General features: G+C 39.4%; 1 protein-coding gene across 2 annotated transcripts in view; it reads left to right on the top strand.

The window, feature by feature from the left end:
• Positions 1 to 20558, top strand: part of DRAM1 (DNA damage regulated autophagy modulator 1) — a 32736-nt gene extending 12178 nt beyond the window's left edge. Inside the window, exon 6 of one of the 2 annotated variants that reach the window (XM_064421048.1) lies at positions 17947 to 20558. In XM_064421048.1, the coding sequence (XP_064277118.1) occupies positions 17947 to 18096 (150 nt within the window). In that variant the 3' untranslated portion in view covers positions 18097 to 20558. Of the gene's footprint in view, positions 1 to 366; positions 1684 to 17946 lie in introns of those variants that run through there. The other variant, XM_064421049.1, reaches the window with a different exon arrangement.
• The last annotated feature ends 3595 nt before the right edge of the window (positions 20559 to 24153 follow it).

The raw sequence follows: 24153 nt of genomic DNA on the forward strand, positions 1-24153 counted from the left end.
TAAAAACTTTTACTAAATATAAATATTTTGAAAATAAGAGAAAGTGATGAAATTAAAATGGAATTGTGGCCATTTTAAATTACAGGCTATGAAATAGCATGAATCCAATGTTAGGGTTTGACAATGACAGAAAAATTTTTTAGATTCTACCATATTCTAGTCATAACCAGTGCTCAGAGAAAACCAAATTATTAATTCAGTAAAAAATTCCTATCATACTCAAAGAAAAATAAGAATTTTTTTTCAAATTTTCGTCCAGTATTTATTTCACTTTAACATTTGTTTCTTTTGTTTTGTTTCATCTCCTTGTACTTTATATGTGAAATTAAATTATCCTGAGCTGATCTTGCTTTATTTTTCTTTTAGAGATTTTCTTTAAGGATATCCACAGAAATACATGAAGAATCCTGATAGTGAAAGAACAATATTTTATATCTATGAATATTCTAGGTTTCTTTTTACTCATAGAAAAAGTGGCAGAGGCACAAGGATTGATAAGGTTGTATTAAGAACCCATGCCATTAACTCTGCACCAGCAAGCACTAAAAGATGTTAAAAACTCGGAACAAGGTTTCTCCTGCCTTTTTGTAATATTTTGTAATTTTTATATGGTTTGATATATTAAAAATACTGTAATAAAAGCAATATCTAGAAGCACCAGAAAATCACTCAAGGACTTGATCTCCTCAGCTCTTCCATTTTGGACATATCTGTACTTTTTTAATTTGCTGTAGTGTGATCAGTAGCATTAGTTTTAAACTTGAGAGAGTACATTTTTCAAAGACAGAAGTGCAAAGGCAATGGAAATTACTAGGACTGAATTCCTACTCTGTTAGGTTGCAAGGGCTGGAGAAGATGGTGAGGGCAAGAGTGGGATCATTGTTTGAAGAAATTTGAAGTTAATAGATGTCAACACTATGCTACATATTTCTGATACTGGGCACTGTAATGCAAATGCAAATGCAAATCCTAAGAGAAATTTAAACTATATTGCTTGAAAAATGTTTTCTAATCATCACTGCAGTACATGTTGTAAAAATCCACCCCTTTTTCCCTTCTATGCACTGATGGCCACAGGAAGCAAAAGACAGAAGTGGGAATAGAAAGTAAATTGACATATAAGCATGATGTAATAAAGATAAATCTTATTGCAACTTCATTAATATAAAGCAGAATTTTCCAGCCTGTGTTTTAATCTATAATGGAGTGAAGGTCTCAAAAAAAGTCTTGGGAATGTATGGAAAATAAGAGGAGGCAGTAGTTTTCAGGTACTTAGAAATAAATGTATGAGTATTACATACCTAAAACTGAATTAAAAAACAAACCTGGAGAGCATCTGTAATGAAGATATTTGCTGCTATAGAATTATTTCTGTAATGAAAGATTGGAAAGGAACTAATTGAGAAGCCAGAAGCTACAAGTATCTGCAGGCAAAAGGTTCTTTCATGGACTGATTCACCACCTCCATTCAGTGCATTAATCATTCAGTTGTGAATTATGTTCTCTGAAAATTACATTTTCCACACTATCACAGTTTATGCAGAAATATTGATGATTTTCAGTTGCTAATATCCACTAACTAATGTGTGTTTGGAGAGTGATGTCTTAAGATTAGTCATCTGTTAATATTTCTTTTAATGTGTATTTTAAACTGTATTAAATTCAGCTGTTTCACAACTTAAAGAGTTGATGTTTTTGATGTTTGTAAGTTCTTCCAGATAAAAACAGATAAAAGTGTTTATTCTCCATTGGAAGATTTGCTTTCCATAGTATTCAGGTTATCTTGAAGATGTTTATAGCTACAACCAAGTTAAAAATCAAATCTAGTACTGATTAAGGATGGATCTTGTGTCTTACTGACTGGGTATTCTGTAAGGGACACACATTCCTTCAAGTGAAGATCATAAAGGAAATGTGTATCAATCACAAAAAGTGACATCATGTTACTTTCAAGGCTCTGTTAAGAAAAGACCATATTTCCTAGTGCATTGTGCATTAATTCTTTTATTGCTTTTTATGCTTAGCTTTCATAAATTATAAGAAGCAAGAAGTTGTTATTTTAAATAATAGCCAACCTTTACAGTGCTTACAGTATCCTAAAGGGAAGAAAAAAATTTCAGAGAAAGTGGCTGAATCAAGATCACTTTAGTCCCCAAAGTCAAGAGGTAAATTCAAGTATTGAATTAAATCCTTCACATTTTCCTGAGCTTTATTGTGATACATTTTAATATGAGTTAGATGAATGACCAAAAGAATGCACCAATAGTGCACCTTTTATTACATCTGTTAGGCCTAAGACCTCAATGTGCATTGACATGCAGATAGAGGCAATGGATTATTATTTTTTTATTTGTGCAGTGAACAACTATTGAAAACATTTTGATTTTTTCTCTGTCTCAATCAGATTTTCAGTCAACAGCTTAACTATTTTTTTCAGTAGAAATGTGAGTTGACAAGTTGCAAGCAATTGCCAAAATAATATTCTAGCAAGGTATAATTTAGCTGTGGCTGACTCTTGTTAAATACCGCACTTTGATTTTTTCAGGCAAGTGATCTCTAGAGGTTAGCACAGATAATGTCACATTTCTGTTGCTTTGCTACAGGTCCTTTTTTTCCATATTTTCATATTTCTTAGCAACAATAAATAGCTTTTTTTTGTTGTGGAAGATTGCTACAAATATTTTCATCATCTACTCTGCTTGATGTTCTCTAGTTGTCAGCACATCAGGAGTGATTGAGAAATTCCTTTTGCATAAACTCCAGTAAATCACATGATACTTGCTGTTATTTTTAGTGGTTATGCTAAATCATTCTACTGCTTCCAAAAGTGCAAAAGCTAATTTTTCTACTTTGCATCTTGATATGCAGCTTGATCTGCAGATGAAACACCGCTGTTGTGGTCTCTGTCACAGTTCCAGATCATGTAAGGATGAAACTCTAGCAACTCAAAATACCTAAAACTCCCTTTGTCTTAGGACACTGTTACTTGCTCTGCTTTGCCTTCCAGTGCACACAAAGCTAGTGATGACCTCATTACTGGCTTTTCTCATAAGGCAAACTAAACTTTAATTTCTGGTCTGCTCAGTTTGCTCACTGCCTTACCTCTGACAGCAACATATGTTTGACAGTAGTACAATAATCTTGATGTCAAGGTACTTATTTCTTGCTCCTAATACTGGTAGCAAAACTTCCAAGGAGATTAGAGGGATTATGGCAACACGTCAGTGAACACGTCTGGACATTCCAGAGTGAATTTTGTAAAGAGTTTCAAGAGCTTGGTATTTCAAACTCCTCTGTAAATACAGTCTTAGTCTCAATATTGACCACATTTTCACAAGCCTTCAGGCTTTAGAGCATCTGTTTGCAGACTGCACAGGGTGGGGTTGTTTCCCCGTGGTTTACAATGTCCACTGGAAATATTGTCTCTGGAAGAGGCTGGAAGAGCTGTTCTCCTCCAAGAGACAGGAGTAGCAGCAGGATGCGTGTATTTTAGGAAGGGATCATATTTGTTTCCTTGTAAAATGAGTAAATGCCCACTTATTTGGGAGAAAAGTGGGCAAGTAGCAATAAAAAAATTTAATGCATAAATTCTCTGTAGCTTTGACTAAAAACTGGGTCAGAGCTGGGACTGTCTTTCACTGCATTTGTGTGTGTGCCAGTGCCCATTCAGTCACACGTGCACACACAAGCAGTACTGGCATGATGAGGCCTGGCAGTGGTCAGAGTCCTGCATGTGGCTGCAATACACAGAAATAAAAATGCATGCTGTATTTTATAAACAATCACAGCAATTTAATGAGCTTTGGCTATATCTTGGATTGGTAATATAATTCAGAAAGAGCGTTTCTCCCATCTCAAGGAGAAAATAGGCAAGTCCTACATGTGGTATCTGTATTTTTCCCTGTACACAATAGATGGCACTAGCAGCCCACATGATTTGGGTTTATTTCCCACGTTCAGGCAAGCAAGTACAGCAGTTTTGTAGGTAGCTTTAGATGATTTTAATAGTTGCCTGGAGGCCCAGTCAAACAAGTTTTGTATTGTGCCTTTGTGGAAAACAAGTCGGACCTAAGTTTCTTTGCCATCCCTTCCTGCCTTCATCTAAGTAAATATGTTTTGCTACTGCCATGTGTAGCCTCATAGCAACTTTAATTTTGAATTAAGTTGCCTAAGTCAGAGGAGCCACTTGCTGCAGTTATCACTGGCACATGCTGACATCCAGCTCTCATTACTACACCACTTCTCCTGGGAAGCTTTTCCTACCCTGTCACAAAGAAGGTACATTTCCCTCAGTTGCTTCAGTAGAATCCTGACAGTTTGCAGTGGGGCTTTAGGAGACAATATAGACCTTGTTTTCATGAGACAACAGTATAGAAAGAACAAGATTTTAACATTTCAAAATTGCAGCCAGTCTGCATCCAGAAAAAGTGACATGGCTGATTGTGAAAAAAATTTAAACGTAGCTGCTGTATCTATTTAAAAATGCACTTTGCATGTAAAACATTTTTTTTCCAGTTATTTCCTTGCCTAACAAAACAGTTAGCATTGTCTTCTGTGAAGTGTAGCAATAATGCAGGCTTCTGAACATTATCTTACCTGGAATGATACAAGTTAAGCATTCACAGTCTTAAATAAACTATGATGAGCAGCATGGATATTTCTTTAGAAACTCCCACCAAATGTTGTATGGATTTTTAGAAAAATAAATATAGAAAGTGCTCTGACAAAGTATGAGTGATTCATTATTGATACACGTCTTTAACTTGGTAGAATTTTCTTACTCCACAAGCACTCTCCCAACACACACTCATAAAATTCATTATAGGTACATTTCAAAGAAGATTTCTCTGATGAATGTCTTGACTTCCATCATGAGACCTGCAGGAACGTTCTCTGCAGCTCTGCTTCTATTAGAGATATTAGCAGCTGATGGATGTCCATGCAAAGAGGTGTCTTTCCTTCCTCTCACACTGCATTAGGTGGCTGAAACATATTGGGTGGTTTGCAGGGAGGTTTTTCTTCTGGTTTGAATCATTCAAGAGGATTTTTTGATAATAAAACAATTTGTGGGGGGTTTTCCCTTTAAAAAATTATAAATAGAACTTTGTGCTCCTTTGAAATTTCAATGGGATTACACATAAAATCTTGTTTACTACTTAGAAAGGATGTTGACATAGGTCTTGCTCTTCAGGCAAAAATGTAACATTCAGAAATTGCACCAGATGAAATATCTCTCTTTTCTTATCTATTAGCCTTTTAGATCTATTTAGCCTTTGACAATACAAAAATTCAACAGGAGATAAGAAGCTTCACTTGAAGGAAAAGTGATATTTTAACCAACTAAAATCAAATTACAAGCCTTCTAGTGACTTTAAATGTTAGTATTTCTTCCACTGTTGAGCAAGTGCATATGTTGTTCACAGAGCCTGGGGATGTTTCCTGGATAGATTCTGGTGTCAGCAGGATAATCTCAGGGATGAATTTGGGAAACAAGTTATTTCCCTGTAAGCAGTTTGAAGGAGACATCAAGATCTAAGACTCTGCTTGTTCTGCCTCTGCTCCTTAAACCCAGCTTGGTTTTTTTATTGAAGAAACACAAATTGAGAGTTCAAAGTGAAGTACTTAGACCTGAGTTCTCAGAACCGATATCACAAGTACAACAGGATATAGTTCTGATTAATCCTCTAATGACGTTTAATTTGAAATTCAGCGCAACTGTGTGAAGATGGCACTGTGACAAGATCTGAGACATCCCCAAGTAGCTGTAACAGTCTTAGAAGCAACTGAGGAAGCAGGATCCAAGCTTCAGCAAGCACTTGTTTTCTCAGGATTGTGGAAGCTTTCCATTGGCTTGGCTTCCTCTGGGTTTTGGGGGCACGGAGATGGCGCCATTTCTTATTTCTCCCTTTGTCCTCTGTCCTTCTGTGTTACCTAATACTCAATTCACACAAATTGTGTTGGCAAACAGCTTTCCCAGTATGTTAGTATTAGGATGTGGTTTCTGTGATTCTGTTCCAGAAATCATCTTTCTTCATGACAGTCAACAAATTAGCCTTACTTTCCTCCATTTTGTGGTCTCAATCTGATGTCTGGGGAATTTGAACGTATGCAGGTAGTAAGTCATGGGTGCTCTCTGACCTGACTGCAGACCAAAATCAACTCTCAGCTGAGATCCTGCCTACAGCTGGCATGGCTGGTTAGCTTAAAAGTGTTTAAACCAAATATTTGGGGTAATTATAGTATTATAGCAGATTTTAAAGGGTGATTGCCAGTGCTGTCAAAGGGTGAAGCTGACATTTTTTCAGTACCTCTCCTTGCCAAACAGCTTTAAAATTTGAAGGCTATTATTGTACTAGCATAGTTCTTTAGTCTTGAACTGAATTTAAAACATGCTTACTGTTTAGGATAGGCAATACAAAATCCTGATCGCTACTTTCCTGGAATTTCAACCAAAAGGAATGGTACAACATTATATAATCATGTTTTTTAAAAATCAACTTGCAGTTTTACATGGCATCTTGTGTCTGCTCGTGGCAGCCAGAACTGAGCGTTGCCATTGAAAACAGAGAGTCATGGCAGTATATTCACTCCAAAAATACCTTCTGGTTGCAAAAATATTTAACAATGTTAAGACTAAAGAGGAGTGAGAGGAAACTAAAGAAAGACAGGATTGGAAACTGTTCATAGCCCTGTCAGATAAAAATTCACAGTGGAAAAAGGCACAAACAGACAAATAAAAAACAATTTCTGGAGTAAAAATTCAATCCAGCAGATCACTAAGTCTTCTTGAGCATGGCTGAAGGGTGAAAGGGGGTTGACCCTCAAACCACTCAGTTAAATTCAGTGAGCAGAAAGCACTGGGCATCAGGCATTCTGCTCGGGACTGGGGACAGATAAGTCTCTCATGGATTTCTAGGAAGAGCAGAAACTCTGCCTTTGCGCGTAACTCTTTTGGAAAAGAGGTTTAGGAAAAAACAGAAGTCTTGGAAACTAAAATCCTAGCAATACCGTAGATGGGTTATTGAAACTATCCCATAAATCACAGTAGCAGTTAGACATCAAGGCAAAAGGGGAATTAGTGATTCTTTTCCTCAAAGGGCCGCTGGATATGGGTCTTCATCTGGATTGTGTAACCGTGTTGCAGAAGCAGCAGTTCCTGTGTGTTTGGGGCAGTTTTGTCTGTTACTCTCAAGGCACACAGACTGAGAAATAGGGCAAAAGATTGGAAGCTGACAGAAAGGGTAAGAAAGAGAGGAGTCCCTCTCCTCTCTTCCCCTGAGAAAAGAGGGGAAGGAAAAGGTAGGATTTTGCCTCAAGGTCTGTGGAAATGAACATGACACTTATCTCTGGTCTCAGTGGAAATAAAGAAACACAGAGAGACCCCTTTATTACCCCGTAAAGAATTACATTGAATGACATCAACTTACAAAGAGGAATCAGAAAGCATTTTTCTGCCATTTTCTGGACACTAAAGGTCAATACTTTGATAGGTTTCTTGGGAGTCAAGTTATATGGAAACCATAGTCCCAGGACCTGGAGAAAGGGTTCCTGCTCACAGATTGCAGCAGGAGGAGTTCCCCTTTCTGTGCATTTTCAGTGTAGAATTTGGGATAACAGGAGGTTGTTCTTGCTTCTAAAGGTCCCCACATAGCTTCTGGTGGGAAGACACCAGATTGTTTGGCAATCCCACAGGGAACACAGGGGAGATTTTTGCCAGCAAAAACGCAGACTAGAAGAGGAACAGAGTCTGTCTAATGAAACAGTGAAGGATGAGCTACACAAGATGGTTGAGGTTATCTGCTTTTGTCCACAGTGTCATGTAGAAGACTCTGAATAGGGTGTCATTGTGGGTGCAAGGAAGGTTTGCTTAATTGAGATGAATTCTCCATTCCCAGCAGCTAAGTGATGGCTGAAATACATCTCAAAGAAGCATGGGAAGATGGAAACCTAAGTGAGGAGACCTGTGCTTGTCACTGAGAATAAAAAAAAAAAAAGGAAAGAAAAAGAAAAAAGAAATCCAGTGAAATTGGAAATACAACAGGTGCAGATCTACAAACCTCTGGTCAGTCTAATGGACAAGTACTGGTCTGGAGAGACATAAAGGGAAGAGGACTATGCTAATGCAACTGGACGAGCCTCAAGCTAAATGATCATCCTCCAAATAATATGTAATGAAGTCTTAAAACATCTGTTGATGATCAGGAGTACAGAGATTCTAGCAGAAAAGGGTGAAGACAGCTCTTCTTACCAGTGTTTATACTGGCCTGCATTAGGATCAATCAAATGTGCAGTGATACTTCACCCAACCAAGCCTATGGATTTAATGCTCATCTATGAAATACTCCACAAAGGAGACTGTTCTGTTGGTCTACTGCTAAACCACTGTTTATTGCCAATCTGAACCCACTCCTTAGAGTATATTTGTTGCTGCCCTTATAATTTCTTTTTGGGTTGTTGTGAATTTTCAGTATAATTTTCTTTAAACAAAAGAACACGTTATTCAGAAAGTGCCAAGCAGCATCTTTATAATGATTATGAAATCTCCTATAGAGCGTTTCCTGTTAATTTTCATAGTGTTTTGAAGAAAATTCTTTTGAAGGCTTTTATAGGCTCTTGTCCAACATATCTGGGGAGTCTGTTTTTCAACATCTAGTTTTACTCTTTAACATTTATTTATGGCCACTTCAGTGCCTTTAACTTCCTAGGATTGTAAAATATTTTTTTAACCACCTTACTGATCTTAGATTTGCACAAATTTGGACAAAGGCCAGCTGATTCACTAGTAATTAAGGTATTGTTCCTAAAACAACTTCGTTTACTGCTGGTGTTCTGCTTTGCAACGCTGTGTGTGAAGAGGTGCACAGAGCTGGCTCTGTTTGGGCTGCCTCCAGCTACACCAGATACTCTTTGTGCAGAGTACAGGCAGGAAGGTATAGAGGCTGCAGTTCACAGCAGAGATTGAAAACAGGACATGAATTCCAGTGCAAGCTCCTTTCAGAAACCTTGTCATTTTTGTCACCTTTTTCTCACTGTCTTTTTCTTTTTACTTCATTTTTATACGTGCTTATTTTTAAAGAATTCCAGTTGGTGTCATCTTTTTCCCCACCCCCTTAGCTGTGAGTGCTTGTTAGGGCTGCAACATAAGATTTAGGACAAACTGGAGTGATTTAGGCTTCTGGTACTTCCTGGCTGCTTATAAAAGCCAAAGTAGCTGGGAACTTCTTCTATCTGTATTTACAGTGATAGGAGCAACTGTTTTTATAATGGATCCTCTTAAACTTGAAATATAAATGGAAGTGTCTATTCCCTTGGGATCATGTCCTGTTTGCTGCTGCTTTTTGTTCTACATATTGTTCATGGTAATTATTCTGCTGGTGCATTAAAACTGGTTCTCCTTTGCCTTTCAACTCTGCCCATAACACACTGCTTTGTACACAGCTCATTATTTCTTTACATCTACTTCTGCAAAGGGACAGTGCTGTTTCAGATAGGGCAGGAATGGCTAAGCCCATCATCCGACTGCCCAGGTGTCCTCAAGACAGTGTGTCTTTCTGCAGGTCATAGTGCAGCTGACATCTGGCATCCTACACAGAAAGAGAGGATTCTTTGGGTGAAATGTTCTCAGTCAGTACATACTTAAAGGTAGCTGGAAATTGGAAGAATATGAGGGGTGTCCTGCTATGTAGGACAACTGTCTGTAGGATATTCTGAAAGAAGGCTCTAAGGAAGAAAATTATGAAGTGAGAAACTGTTTGTGTAAAGGATAAATTGTTCAAAAATTAGGTATTGTTATGAGTTCTGAATTAGCTCCTCTGATGTTACATCAAGCCTTATTAGCCTTCTTTTAGCAAAAACTGAGGTTGTTGCTTAACTTTCTGGAACAAGACATGAATTCCTGAATTCCATTGTTTTTCAGAGGCTGTGGTTTGATTCCCAGAACCAAAATGAATCTGATGCTTGAGCTGGCATATACCCTTAAAGCATTCCTAGATCAGGGTTCTGAAAAGAGAGGCTTTGGTTTCAAAACCTCTTCCACATTAATGGGTTCCTTATGTGTGATAATGGTGCAATTATGGGAGATGGAGAACCAGACTGAGCAGTTGCGCTTTCATGTTCATTGGAGGGGAAGGAGTAGATATTGGGGGTCATGGTGGGGGAAATTTGGCCTAAGGAGGAAAACAAAATCTTCTAACCATGTTACATGGCATCTACCATGTTAAGAAGGTTGTTTACAAGAGAACTCATTCAACAGCATCAAAATCTAGTGGCATCTTCCCATGCTGCTTGAATTTAAATCACATTCTGTTCCTGTCATGCTCATCTGCTCAATGCCTTCGAGGGACATTTGCAGAAAAAGCCCTGTTGCTTACTGGTTTTGGTTGACAGCAACTTGTGAGGCAGGTTGTGAGTGGTTACCAACACTGCTTTTATCTCCTGAGCACCGGAGTACTCAGTGCACAGTTGTTACTGATGGGGCTGGGCTGTGTAATTCCTGTTTTCTTTTTGTCATCACCTGTCAAGCAGTTGAATGCATCAATGAAAATTTGGCTCCAGCTGTACAAATTTATATGGGCTTATCATTGTCCCTACATGTGTTTGAATGACTGGCCATGAGTTCTGTACATGGCTGAGAAACACAAATGAACATGAGCTTCTCCTGGAAAGAATAAACTACTTGTACTATACAATGACATAACAGTAAGGGTATCGCAGAGATCAGCTTGGTTGGCACCATGTCCCTGGGCTATTCACCCTGACACACTGGGTTAATTAGCAAATTAGAACTGACATTTCATTTATCATTGTATCCAACTTCTTATCCAGAAATGGTGCTCCATGTACAGCAAGACCATTGACAAGTATTCATGTGCAAGAAGATCCAGAGCCAAAGCCAAAAAATGTTTTGTGTTCCTTTACACTCTGCCAAAAACTACAGGCTTCCCTAAAGAGCTTGCTGATACCTTCATGGTAGCAGTGTGGAAATGCCCAACAAAGCTGGCAGGCCAAGGGTTTAGCATTCATAAGGCTGCAGATGTGTAAGTCTGGGACAGCTCTCTTTGTCAGTCCAGCCTACACATGTGACTCCTTATTTGACTTGGCTGTTGGAGCAGTGTCAAAAAACATATCTTACCTCATAGGTGCCTATCAGAACTATCTAAATATGCTCTGGATTATGTATCCAGATTCAAAAGGACGGACTCCTGGATGGAAAATTTCAAAGCTATCCTTTTTTGTGACTGATACTGCTCCATCAGATGTAGTCTAATTAGTAGAAGCTTGTCTTGGTTTCATGAAATGAAATCTCCAAATGGTTGTTTTCTCCCTTTTTAAAAAAAAATTATTTTAATCAGTTCTGTGTTTAAAATTATACTGGATGGAGGCAGAAAACTAGAGAACAGATAGCCAAAATCCAGTGTTTATCAGCTTTAATGACATACCCAAACTCCACAGACCAACACTATGATTGTATTAGATTGGGAGAATTCTTTTATCTGCCAGGATAAAAACTGCTAAGTTCCGGTCTTCTGAAGATATTTGGGGCAGCAAATCTTCAATATTTTTTGTGGGAAAAGCCCTGGAAGGTTGCTAAGCAGGTGGGTTTCAAATCTTGCCTTTTTTTAGGGGGCATCCTGAAAAGTAGAGCTGCCTTTCTCCTTTACTCAGCACTTAAGCTCTCTTGCAGGCTCAGAACAGTTGTGAGACACAGGTATCTCCTGTGAACAGAGCAACTAATGCCCTCATTCAGAAAACAGATATTGCAGTCTTGTTGCACAAGGGTGGAAGTAGCAGAGAAAAAATTCTCACTGGTTGTTATGTTTCATGTTGTTATGTTGCAATGCCATTCAGTGCCAAACCTTCTGTTCTTGTCACAAAGAAGCAAAATAATGTAGGTGACAAACTTTTCTTATGAAAATCTGCACCATCAGCCACCAGCATTTAATTTCCCTAGAATAGAAAAGTACTGCATAGGACTTTTTAATAAAGCCAAGGAAAGTCTTCCCTGGGAATGAAGGAGGATTTTTTGGGGTGATAACACAAGGCTACACCTCATGAGATGAAAAAGGAAGTATGTCCTTACAGGAATCACTTTGGGCTTTTTGAGGAACAAGTGGCATCAATCTGGGCAGAAAAGTCCATTAATTCTGAGTGAATACACCTAAACCCAAGAATTTTTCTGAAGACAAGCCAACCAAATGAAGAAAATCAAACCATAAACTCTGTGAACTTTGTATGATGCTGAGATTTGTTTATTTATAACAAAATGGAGAAAAAAAGAGGCAGGAACACCTATCTGGTAACATGAACTTCAAAGTGCAAAATAAATATAAAGCTAAGAATCAGTCAAGCCCAGGAATCCAAAACAAAGTTTGTTCAAAACGTGAGCAGAGGCACAGCTGTCACAATGCTGACTTAGCATTCTTCAGGTTTCAAAGGAAAGTCAAGCCCATCAATATTTCCATATCCAAGTAAATCCATACCTAGTCTCAGCTGCAGACGCTGCTCTCATTCACCAAAGAAAAGCAAAGAATGTCAGTTGTCCTTAGAGATAAAAAAACCCCAACAAAACCAAATAAACCAAAAAACATGTGAATAATTGCACAGTGATATATTTCTGCCTGCTGTATAGAAACCAAATTGGACTTAAAAGTTGTCATAATTTCAGTTGTGATTTGGAAAAGGGATTCCCAAGGAGAGTTTGTGAACCACCAGTCATCACAGCAATCTTCAGAACCACTGATAGTCCAGGCTCCTGACAAAATCTGCAGTCTGGCAATAATTTGTTGCTTTAATTTTTTAAATTATTACTGACTTGGAATATTTTTTTCTGTCAATTATTTTTCATAAGAACAAGTTTTTTTCTGCAGTCAGTTAAGTATTTCACTGAGTTTGATCCACAGCATGCAGTTCAGGGATCACATTCTTTTGTCTTTGCTGCCTAATTGACTACTGCAAATTGCCTGCAGGAAACTTATAGAAATAACACAGGTTTTTCACAGGTGAGTAATGCTTTACCTGAAGAAAACAGGTTTTATTTTGCTCTGTGTATGTTATTTATTTTAAAAAAATGAGTGAAAGTCTACAGAGTGTATTTCCAAAATGTTAATATGCTGACAGATCAGTAAATACATGAGTTGAGAAAAGAGAATTTGAGCGATTCACTCCATTTAACTGGAAAGAGAATTTGCTCCCTGAGTCTCTTTGAAGTTAGAGGTCAGTGGGGTTATTTTCCACAGGCTTGCTGACACATGAAGGAGGACAGGTGTTTCCATGGCTGGCCAGACTAACAGTGGCAGGAAGGATGGAACCACGCTACATTGACTTTATCTTAGCTCACCAAAACAAGGTTTCAGCTGTGGTTTTGAAGAAGCAGAAAGCTTGAATGGCCAGAGGCAGCAGCAGCTGATGAGAGCAGAGCAGAGAGCAGCCTGCTGTGAGATGGATGGATGGATGGATGGATGGATGGATGGATGGATGGATGGATGGATGGATGGATGGATATGTGGGGCTGTCTCCAGTAGAATCCCATAAAACTGCGGCTGGGACAGACACCTGTGGGCTCCCAGCTGTCAGAAAGGTTCATGCCACTTGTGAAAGCTGAGCACAGGAAGGACAAAACCCCAAAGAGGAGCCACTCTTGGGCACCATGAAAAAAAAGCCAGTCTCCCTCACTGCTGCCTTCATCCTCACTTCAGTTCATCACTATGGCAGTCTTGGCATGGGAGGCTGTTACAGTGCAAGACTTGGCATTAATTCCCCTCTCAGCTCCCATTCTTGCTCCTTGTTGCTGTTTCCAGTGCCTTCCTGACAACACTTAGCTTGGTAAAGTAGCACAACTGCTCTATAAATCTCAGGTACAGCTCTGCTGTCTGCAATTTAGACCAAATGGCAGCTCAAAATCTGGCAATTCCCTGCAGCCTGACTGCAGGAGGACTCCAACTTCTCCTGTCTTTGGTGGATTAAAATCAGTGGGAGGTAATTATTGTTATTTTTAGCAGAAGGCTAAAGTACAGGAACCATAAACTGGCTGGAAAAGTCTGAAGTGTGGAAAATCTGAAATTATTCAAAGGCTTGTTTCCAGTCTCCAGTTATTATCATAAAGCAGCAAAATGTGATTCTCTATCACTGAAGTTTTCTTACTGACTTGTCTGCCACATTTCTGCTGGCACCTCTCAGCACACGTGTCCTTGATCCAGCATTTGTATCTCTGATTCAAACAGCAACAAAGGAATGCAAGTATTTCAAATTTGAATTAGTTTGGATTGAATGTGAATTTTTGAATACTTCTGGACAGATTGCCCTCTAAAAGAAGCAACATAGAAACAAGAAGGAAAAAAAAAAGAATATCCCCCCACCTTTTAAATTCAGTTTTCTGCACTGAGGTGGTTATCTATCTTCCATCCCACTCCCCCAGTCACCCTGTGCCTTTACTCTAGTATTTGTAGCACCACTTTGGGAGTAAGGTCCTTATGATTTTGCTTTGTGGAAAACTACATGCCAGCTTTAAAGCTTCTACAGTAAGTTTTTATTTATGAGTCATTTGTACCAAAACCAGACGCTTTTGGAACTGAATGCTGCCCAGTTAGGACATTTAAGGAAAACAAAAATGAAAATTTAATATTATAACTTTTTAAAGTTCCTTATAATGATCTGACAGCAGGAAAGCCCCTGCCTCACATGACATCTAGAATTTCATATTTTGTCATATACTCACCTAACTATATTACCACTGCCACATGTGGTAATTTGTATTTAGGCAGCATATCTGCACTTCTGCAACAGCTGAGGCATTATTATACTTGCTGTTTTAAAACAGGTGATACCAAGAACATTTTTGGAGCAGTCACCCTTTGGCCACACGTCCACACGTGCTGGTGTAGGGCAAAGGTTTGGTCAGCTGGAGCTCACACCTTCTGCTCTACCCTTACCTACTGGGGACCTCAAAGAACTTTTTTCCTGCTGGTCCGGGTTGCTCTCTCTCCTTCTCTCTTGCCATGATGGGTATATGACCAGAGCAAGTGATGGAAAGGATGAAAAAGTTCATACCTGCAACACACAGGGTTCCACTTTTTCCTTGAGCCTTTCTCACCATGTGGCAAACCATCTTCTACACAGAGGAGAAAAGGAATGAACACAATAATCAGCAGAACTTTGTCAATCAGAAATGCCTTCCAGTGTGCAATCCAAGCCATCCTTTTGCAAGGACAAGCCTTTTTTTTTTTCCTGTAAGGGTGCTGGTTAATAAGCAGTTGTTGCAGATCTTAGACTGATGGTGTTAATAAAGACTAGAAAGACTGAAAGCTTTTAAAATAGAGAAAATCACATGACATGAATGGCACAAACTTCCATCTCTGGTAGAGTTCAAGGACAGGCTGGGTGGGGCTCTCAGCAACCTGGTCTAGTGAAAGGTATCCCTGCCCACAGCAGGGGCAGTGGAACTGGGTGATCTTAAAAGTTCCATGCAACCCAAACCATTCTGTGATTCTATGACTCGATATTTCCTATATGCATGTTTTAAATATGGGACAAAGTCTGAGCTCTCTTGATCATTCACTTCCTCTTTGGTAATAAGATGCTTCTGGATTAAGTGTGAATTATTCTAAAAAGCTACATATGCAGAACGAATATGAGTGTCTCTACTCCTATTTTTGAATTTAAGACAGGATTGGGATGAAAAAGAAAGCCAAACCAACTCACAGTATAGCATAAAGAGAAAAAAAAAATGCATAATATCTTAATTAAAGTGATATAAGCAGCTTTACACAAATATTTCTGACTGACCATAAGGATTTTTTAAAGGGAATGTGACAAAAATATTCTGAAAGGAATATGACAAAAATAATTGTTTTAAAGTTTCATACATATCAATTACACCTCCTTGCAAGTAGCTTTAAGTCTTTCAAACCCAGAAAACTGGTTAAAAAGTGGGTTTTTTTACCAGAGCTTTCCATTAAACTTTTCCATCAAATCTTTGAAACTCACTGAACACAAAATAGCTGCACAAACATAGATTAACATCTTCACAGTTGTGGAACTCAAGTTATTGCCCCTATAATGCTCAGACAAATGATGGACAGTCATGCTGACACTTGTTTTGGTAGACCTCTTGTTTGTTTGTGTGTTTTGTTATAAGGGAAGCATGAATTTTTCACATCTCCATGGTTCCACCTAACCAATTTGAGAAAATTTCCTACCATACAGGGCATACGTCACCATTTCTGTGTTTAATTATTTGCTGCTATCTCTCTTTCCTCATCAGGAATCCAAGTTACTAACCATGTCAGATGGAAAAGTACAAGTTTACTGACAGCTGCAACTGAGTTTTGTCTCTGAGGAAATGCAGTTCTAACACTTTGCCTCAAATGCCTGCCTATATATTTGGAGATGGCCAAGATACACAATTTATACCGTTCAGGCACTCTCCAGACATTCAAAGTGGAATAGAATTTTCTTTAATCCTAAATTTGCCCATTTTTCCACTTCACCAGCCAGAAAAATGTGTTTAGAGGATGCATTGCAGGTACCTGTGGTAATTGGATATATTTATCAGGGCATCAGATGTTGCACCTTTTTATTGCTCTGTCAGAAAAACATTTCCTTTTATTACAATTGGAGTTTTCAGTTTTCTGTCAAGGAACCCCTCCAATATTCAGAGAGCCTTTCGGGGTGTACTACTAGTGCCAGAAAATAAAGTTTTACCAGACCTCTTCCCACCATCTAGTTTATATGCATCACTGCCTATTTTTTATTAGGTGTTATTTGGTGTCTTTTCCACACTATCCCTCCTCACACAAGAAGAATGAGTCAACCCTTTTCTCACAGTCTCTGCTGCATATACGTATTACAGTTTCGAACCAAAACTGGCCTTTGAGACCATTATGTGTTTTTTCCCCTAAAAATGCAAGCTGTAAATTGTCAGTTTTAAAGCTACCTGTGCAACAGTATAACCTGAGCTTCCTCTGCAAGTGCAGTGCCATTTGTGTTTTATTTTGCAGTTATGCTCCATATTCCCATAGGGAAGCTCCAATTTTTTTCTCTTTCCTGGGTGGTGGTGCAGGGCAGCCATTACTTCCACCATTCATGGACATGGTGTTTTGATGCTTTTAAGTTGAGGGGAGCTCAGCAGAAAATGTTGTACCAGAAAGGGGCAGGGAAATCCCTGCTGTGGGCTGCTGCACAGGACCCTGTCCCCCTCTCCCTCTTGCTGCTGTGGTGCCAGGCTGGGGGATACCAGGGGCACCGTCCTCACTGCACAAAGGGAAAAGTGGAGCTTGCAAAGATTTTACTGAAGATTGCAAAGTTCTGGTGGGTCTGGACCTTTCTTGGAGGAGAGATATAACTGAGGAGGTCAATCACCAAGTCTTGAAATTCTTGAAGAAAACCCTCTGGTCTGATTTTCTAGCTTGGCTCCCTCCACACAACAAGCATGCTTGGTGATCAATGTGCAATGACTCGGTGTTCCCTGGAGTGGGAATGTGAATTGCAAAATCAACTTCACTTCAAACCTACCTCACCACTGTGGATCTGGACTTCTGGCTCAGTGTCTGGACCCTGCCTGCTCTCCTCCTGCATGGTCTGTGGGACTGTGCTGGTGCTGACCAGCTCTGCTCCTGCCTGGCCACCAGCCTCAGTTCCTCTCTTGCCCTCCCTCAGGGGAAGAGAACCTGCCCTTGGTGCTGCCTGGCAAAGGCCTTCCCTCTGATCTACATGTGAGAACACTGAAACATTCAAAAATTAATATTAAAAAAATACAGGAAAAAAATTGAATTGTTTTTCTCCCTAACTTTCTCAAGAAAGATTTTTGAATCAGAAGTTTCAGAAACAAGTCATCCCAAGTAGGGCACCTGGTCTGGAATATTTCATCCCAATGACTGGAACATGGCAGGTCTAAAAATCTGCTTTAAGTGGGTCTGAAATTTTTATAAATACTTTTCTGATCTTTTGCAGGATATGGATGCAGAGGATGAGGAGGAGCATAGAAAGAGGGGACTAGGCAAGTCAGTGAGGATCAAGAAGGAGCTGGAGGAAGCAAGAGGAACAGGTCAGTCTTTCCTCTCCAGGGGCTCCAGTCATTCCTGTGAAAGAAACAAGAATTGAAAATTGACTCAAGCTGCTGCAATTCAGATTCAGATGCACCACCACAGTGTAAGAGCTGGCAGGAACTGCAAGTGGCATCTTGACCAGCTCTGCTCAGAGCTGACATTCTTTTGGGGAGTATGGATAAAAGCTCTGGTTTAGAGATCTAAATATTATTCCTGCTATTGCCATGGGACTGTTTATGCACATTAGTGTCATGATGAAAGGGTTTAGAAGGAATGAAAAACGTGACAGCCTGTAAGACAGAACACTAGGGGTAGCAGAAATGAAAGAGACTCTTGAGTCAGACCCCTGAACTTCAGCCTTTGTTTAATCTCATTTAACTATGGGGAAAAGGAAGCATTTGCTCGTGCTGTATTCTTTATCTTTTACTGAAAAAAACTTCTACATATAAGACACAAAAACCACAGAGAAACACTGAGAAATATTAGCACTGGTGTTTCTCATATTTGCAGTGAACTACAAATTCAATTTGTAACTGTGTCATCTTGGAAGTAAAATGGAGCTGACAGTGGTTAAAGCAGCAGTAACCTTCCCCTCCTCATACACTACAACCAAGAACTGGAGATGTCCCTCCTTGAAAATCAAACAATTTCAAAAATACTGAATTTACTGGGTCTTGTTCAACAATTTTTTTTGTGATTTTGGTTATTGTTTTGGTTTTTTTCCACTGTTTCTTCCTTCCTTGTTTCACATGCAGCACAGACAATTTACAAAGAGAGTTACAGGTGGCTTCTTGAGAATAATGATCCAGGAGAAGAGGAAAGGGACAGCAGCCCTAGGATGTTTTATATTTACAAATCCTAACTAAGAGGCTTCTGTTCCCTCTCATGCAACTTTACAAAGCTGTCTTGTCTTGAAAACAACAACCAAACCACAAAATTATTCTGCTACTGCTTTCCCAACACTACCATGAAATAATTCAGATATTGAACATCCTTTGGGTCTTAATTATTTTCTTTTTACTGTGTTTTTTTAAAGAACAATTTTTGTAAGGCTGACATAATATATCTGTGACTTCTTCTGGGAATCTTGAATGGAGGAGAAAAGCTTTTATGTGGTTTTGCCTTCCCCATTTCTTCTTTCCTGATCTAGAACCATCCAGTCTTGGCTTGTGCCTTAAGGCAAATAGAGCAAAGCTGTAACTGCAGTGTGATGGTGTCAGTGATTTTACAGAAGGTTTCATCACAATATACTCCCTTCTTCCCAAATCTTGAATAAAAAAACACTGTAAACCAAAGGAAAAACCACTTCAGAGCAAGGTGAGGAGAAGCCAGAAAATGGTTTGTGATGGCAGGAATTATGGAGAATAGTAATGTGTATTGCCATCACTCCCTGGCTTAATGAACTTCAACTGAGTATTGTTAAAGACCTTTGGGACAGCAGAAGAGATTTTCTGATCCCTGAAAACACCAAAGAAGTTTACTGGGAGTGGTTTCCATTAAATTACCAGCTGCTATAGTTAAAAACCAAACCTGCCATAATCTATTTTTTTAATTCTTTGTTTTTAAAGAAAAAGAGTAGTCCTTGTAGACAAAAACCTCATGTAGGTCACTAAGGTTGCAAAAAATACTGTGTAAATGCTGTCATAAAACCAAAAAAAGCAAAATTATTCTGCCGTGAATAACATGCGGTTACCATTTGTTTACAATTTAGTCCAGCTATCAAAACAAGCTAAACATTTTGCTAAACAGTTCACAGTCATTTTACAAAGAACACAGATTAGGGGAGGTAACTGCAGGGTTGGCTCTGCTGGTGTCAGCAGAGCTGCTGGAGCTGTGCTCCCTGAGCCTGGGCATCAGACAAGGCACGCAGGCTGATTGCATTTCTGCTCACTGCAGCCACCCTAACATCCTAAAGGAAAAGAAAGAAGTGCCACAAATTAACTCCCTCTTCTTTTCATTTCATTCTTTACAAAAGAAAGGATTTAGAAAGAGGAGTGGGGTCTGGGGTTGACGACACATCATTTTTCTTAGTACACAGATGACTTAAGACCAGCAAATGCAATTTGTCTGGAGGATAAACAGGGAAATGTTTTGCACGAAAGAGCTGTTGGAAGTGATGTGCAGAAGGGGAATGTCTGGTTGCCTGTGGAGGCTGAAGGGAGGACTGCTTCAAAGCCAAGTTTCAAATATCATCTGTTTTCACTATAACACTATGTAACAAAACAAGCCTCAGTAAAATTTTCATATAAATGGGGGAGAATTTAATTGTTTTGCTTTTTTTCACTGTCATTTCTTCTCTGATTCAGAAAGATGTTTGAAGGAATTTTGTTTGCTTGGATCTTGAACATAAATAAAGAATGTGCACTGCTCAGGAACAGATGAAGTGTTACAAATTGGAACTTAAAATATAAACACATTGGAAAGTTAGGAGTGTGAATGTGAGAATGTGTATGTGTGGATGCGTTTTCTTTGTGACGTGAAAGAGCTCATGTAATAAAAACTTTCAAAGTCTGATGATAAATATTCTGTCCATAATGAAGTTAAGTATCAATTAATGCTTTTTTTTTCTCCATAGTTCACTCTGTTTGCTTATGTAGCAAGAGAGAAAAAGATCAAGCAAAACTATTAAGTAAAGACTGCCACTAAAGTGAATTTGCTATGCAAATCTAGAATCAGAAATGCTGTCTATCCTCTAGCTAAGCTGAGGTGCATTGAAGAAAGGACATGAAATGCACTGGTGATGACTGACAGATACAAAACCTGGAACAGCTAAGCAAATGACTGCTGATCCTAAATTTCTCTTGTATGACAGGGCATTCCCCTTGGCACGTGATTCCTGTGTGACAAGGAGTCTCCCACAGCGAAGATACATGCTGGAAAATGGTCAAAATATGGCATCCAAAATGGCATGGCTGCTACCTCAGTTGATTGTGGGACATTAATTGTGGCTCTAGCCGCATGCTCAGTGTGTGAGTGCAATGGTAGGTGAGCTGCCCAACAGAGACACACTGAAAACTAACACACACACACAAAACCATGACCTCTTTTCAGAAAGGAAGCCCTTTTGGGGAAGGTGGGGCTCAGGGCTCCTGAAGTCCAGTTTTTGGGTCAGCAGAGCCCCACTGTGTGGCAAAGCCTGCTCCTGACAGCCTGTCCATTCATTACTTATCACACTGTCCCAGCAAAGGCATCTGACAAAAGAATCCAGTGTCAAATATTTGGGCAAGATTGAGCAATTCAGCCCCCGGGAGAGGTGAGATTAGCAACACGGGGAGCAGCAGCCAGCTGGGGCCTGCCACGGGGAGCTGTGTTTGGTGCTGCTGGTGGCTGAGGCTCATTGCAACGCCAGGACACCCTGTGGAGAGTGTCTCCATGTGATGGAGCGAAGGGATGGATGCCCAGGAGGGACAGGGCCTGGAAAAAACAGCTAGTGCAGGGTGGGCTGCTGTGTGTGACGATATAGACACATAACAGAAATGGAAAACAACATCCCTAACAGCAGAAAGACAAGTTCGGTTATGCAACACGCTCTGTTTATACGGCAAAAGGAAAGTTTGTACTCCCACCTGATTTCCTGAGGAATGCCTTACACAACACCAGCACAACGTGGTCCACTTGTAACATATAAAGCACAATAAAGAGCACAACATAAATAATTCCCAAAGAGAACTGTCCTATTGTTCCTGTCCTCTCTGCCAAGGCTCCAGTCACCACAAAAGCATGGCATCTCTCCTGATCCAAGCTGGTCACATTTTGAAATGTTTTCTGGTAACTGTATACTTAGAGCAAGAAGTTCAGGGAAATGAACAGAATTTGACTTGCTAGGAAGCTTGAGCATGTGCCTGACTGGCTTTGGTTTCTAAGATGCAAGTTCACCTGTGCATTTGGGTCCACACTGCCTCATGCTCATAAAACGTTACAGGAGGCCCTGGAAAAAAGGAAGCTCTGTTTACTGCACCTCGGGGTCTCTCTGCTAGTCAGACCTCACTGACCATGAAGCAGTGCTGAGGTGTTCTGCTGACTGACACATGGCTTGAATAAAGAAAATCCAGGTGACCATCCTGTATTTGGGTTTAGGGCTGTAACCAGAGGGGATTAAAGGCTTCTGTTGAGAGGGCACAATCTCAGGGGAAAAGCATGAATGGGGAACTGGTAACACCTCTTTGTGGCATGGACCACTCGGGGTATAAGAAGATATATAAGCAGCTAAGGATGCTTCAGCTCAAATGCTGTTACACCATCTCTCCTTTTTACTTGGTTATTTATTTTTTATCAAATCCATAAGAACCCCACTCTTTGGGATGCCTTCCTCTCAACCCTACCCAAATGTGACTAAAAATAGCCAACAGGTTCTGAAAGTTGAGGGGAACTAAGGACAGATGTGTATAAAGTGATGGTTTTTCCACACTAAATCAAGCTAAACACTTTTCACAATTAAAATATGCAGAAAGCATCACAGAGTTATCCTGTAAAATGGAAGAGGTCAAAAGACAGCTTGGTTACAAGTATGGTAATAGGCCAGCTCAAGAATGATTGAAGAGCAAGGATGCCAGGAGGCTGAAAGAACAGCAACAAAGCCTCACATTTACAACAGAAGAGGAAGCAAATAAAAAAGCCAAGTAAGAGGCAGGAAGAAGCTACAGTAACAAAAATACTTCTAATAAACTCCCACCCATGATATTCTAACTGAATTCAGCTGTTTTGAAATTATCTCCTTAACATATGCTTTTGTGCAGGCAAGCTTCTAACATCAATTTCCTAAACAACACATGGTAAAGCATTATGAACCATTTTTCACCTAATCCATTTTTTACAAAAATACTGGCTGTCCCCTGAGGGAAAAGCAAATGATGAAACAGCTGAGAAAAAGACAACTCATTTTCTCTGTTTATTTCTCTCCCTACTTCTGATCTACTTTAAAAATAGGTCAGCTGGATCCAGAAGACCAAAGGATCGTCTCAGCACACAGAACTGTTCTTTTTCAAAGAGTTGTTGGGAAATAGTAAAGAGAAATCAATACTGCACGATGTTAATTGTGAACAGTTTGAGTCTCACTGAGGAAGGATTCCCCCGGTCCTGGACTGACATATAGGAAATCACACCAGGATTATGCAATCTGCTGGGAGCATGGAGTCAACTGGACACTAGAGATAGTTTGCTTGAAAGCAAAAAGGATCATCACAGTTCTTAGGAGAGCTATTATTTAAAACAGGACTTGGAAGTTTATGTCCAGTGTCCAATTCTTCAGAGCAGGTTGGTTCATGTGTACTCAACTTCTCACCACTACAAGTGACTTTAAGGATAAGATTTACAAAACAGTTGATGGTAATCACCTATAAAAAACCTGTTCATATAAATGTCAAAAATTACTCTCAGATCCCTTTGTTCTGCCTTGTGTTTTCAGCACTTGGAGACATGCTCCTTCCAGTGAAAGACTGGGCTAGCATTTACTTTACTGCAACTTATGATTCCACAGACCAGGGCAGGAGGCCATAATGAAACCCAGGAAGGGATTTCTAGTCCACATTCTAGAATATACAAGAGCTTGAGAGGCAAAGGGTGTACTACCTAAATCAGAGAATACTATTATTTACCATTTCATTCCTTCAGAGAGAGGGCACCAGTTTTGAAATCTGAAGCAAAGAAAACCAACTGTCTGCAAAGTGAATGTTTATTCAGAATTTTCCTTTCCACCCATTAACCTGAAAATGGGAAATATACTGAATGAGAAAATAATACATTAGTTTAAGGTCGAGAGACAGATCTAATTTTTTTTCTTTTTAAAGCAAATAAAACAGAGTGCTTTGTGCTGCATCTGTCCTCACCCAATGACGTGCATTTTATTTTCTGGCTATTCAGACTTGTTTCTTCAGAATGTGACATATCCTATGCTAGGCCTGTTGCTGTCACTCACTTTTTGTATGGCATGAGGAATATTATTTGAATTTTCTGCTTCGTTACTCTCGTAATGAACAAGCCCATGGAACTCCCTTAAAAAAATATTGTATTAGCAAAGTTAGTGAATCAAACACTAGGCAGGAATATCCACAGCTTCCCAAATTAATGAAATTATTTTTGGAGGCACCAACAAACTTGCAATTTCGTACTGAAC

The sequence above is a fragment of the Passer domesticus genome, chromosome 5 (assembly GCF_036417665.1).
Source record: "Passer domesticus isolate bPasDom1 chromosome 5, bPasDom1.hap1, whole genome shotgun sequence".
NCBI classification, from domain to species: Eukaryota; Metazoa; Chordata; class Aves; order Passeriformes; family Passeridae; genus Passer; species Passer domesticus.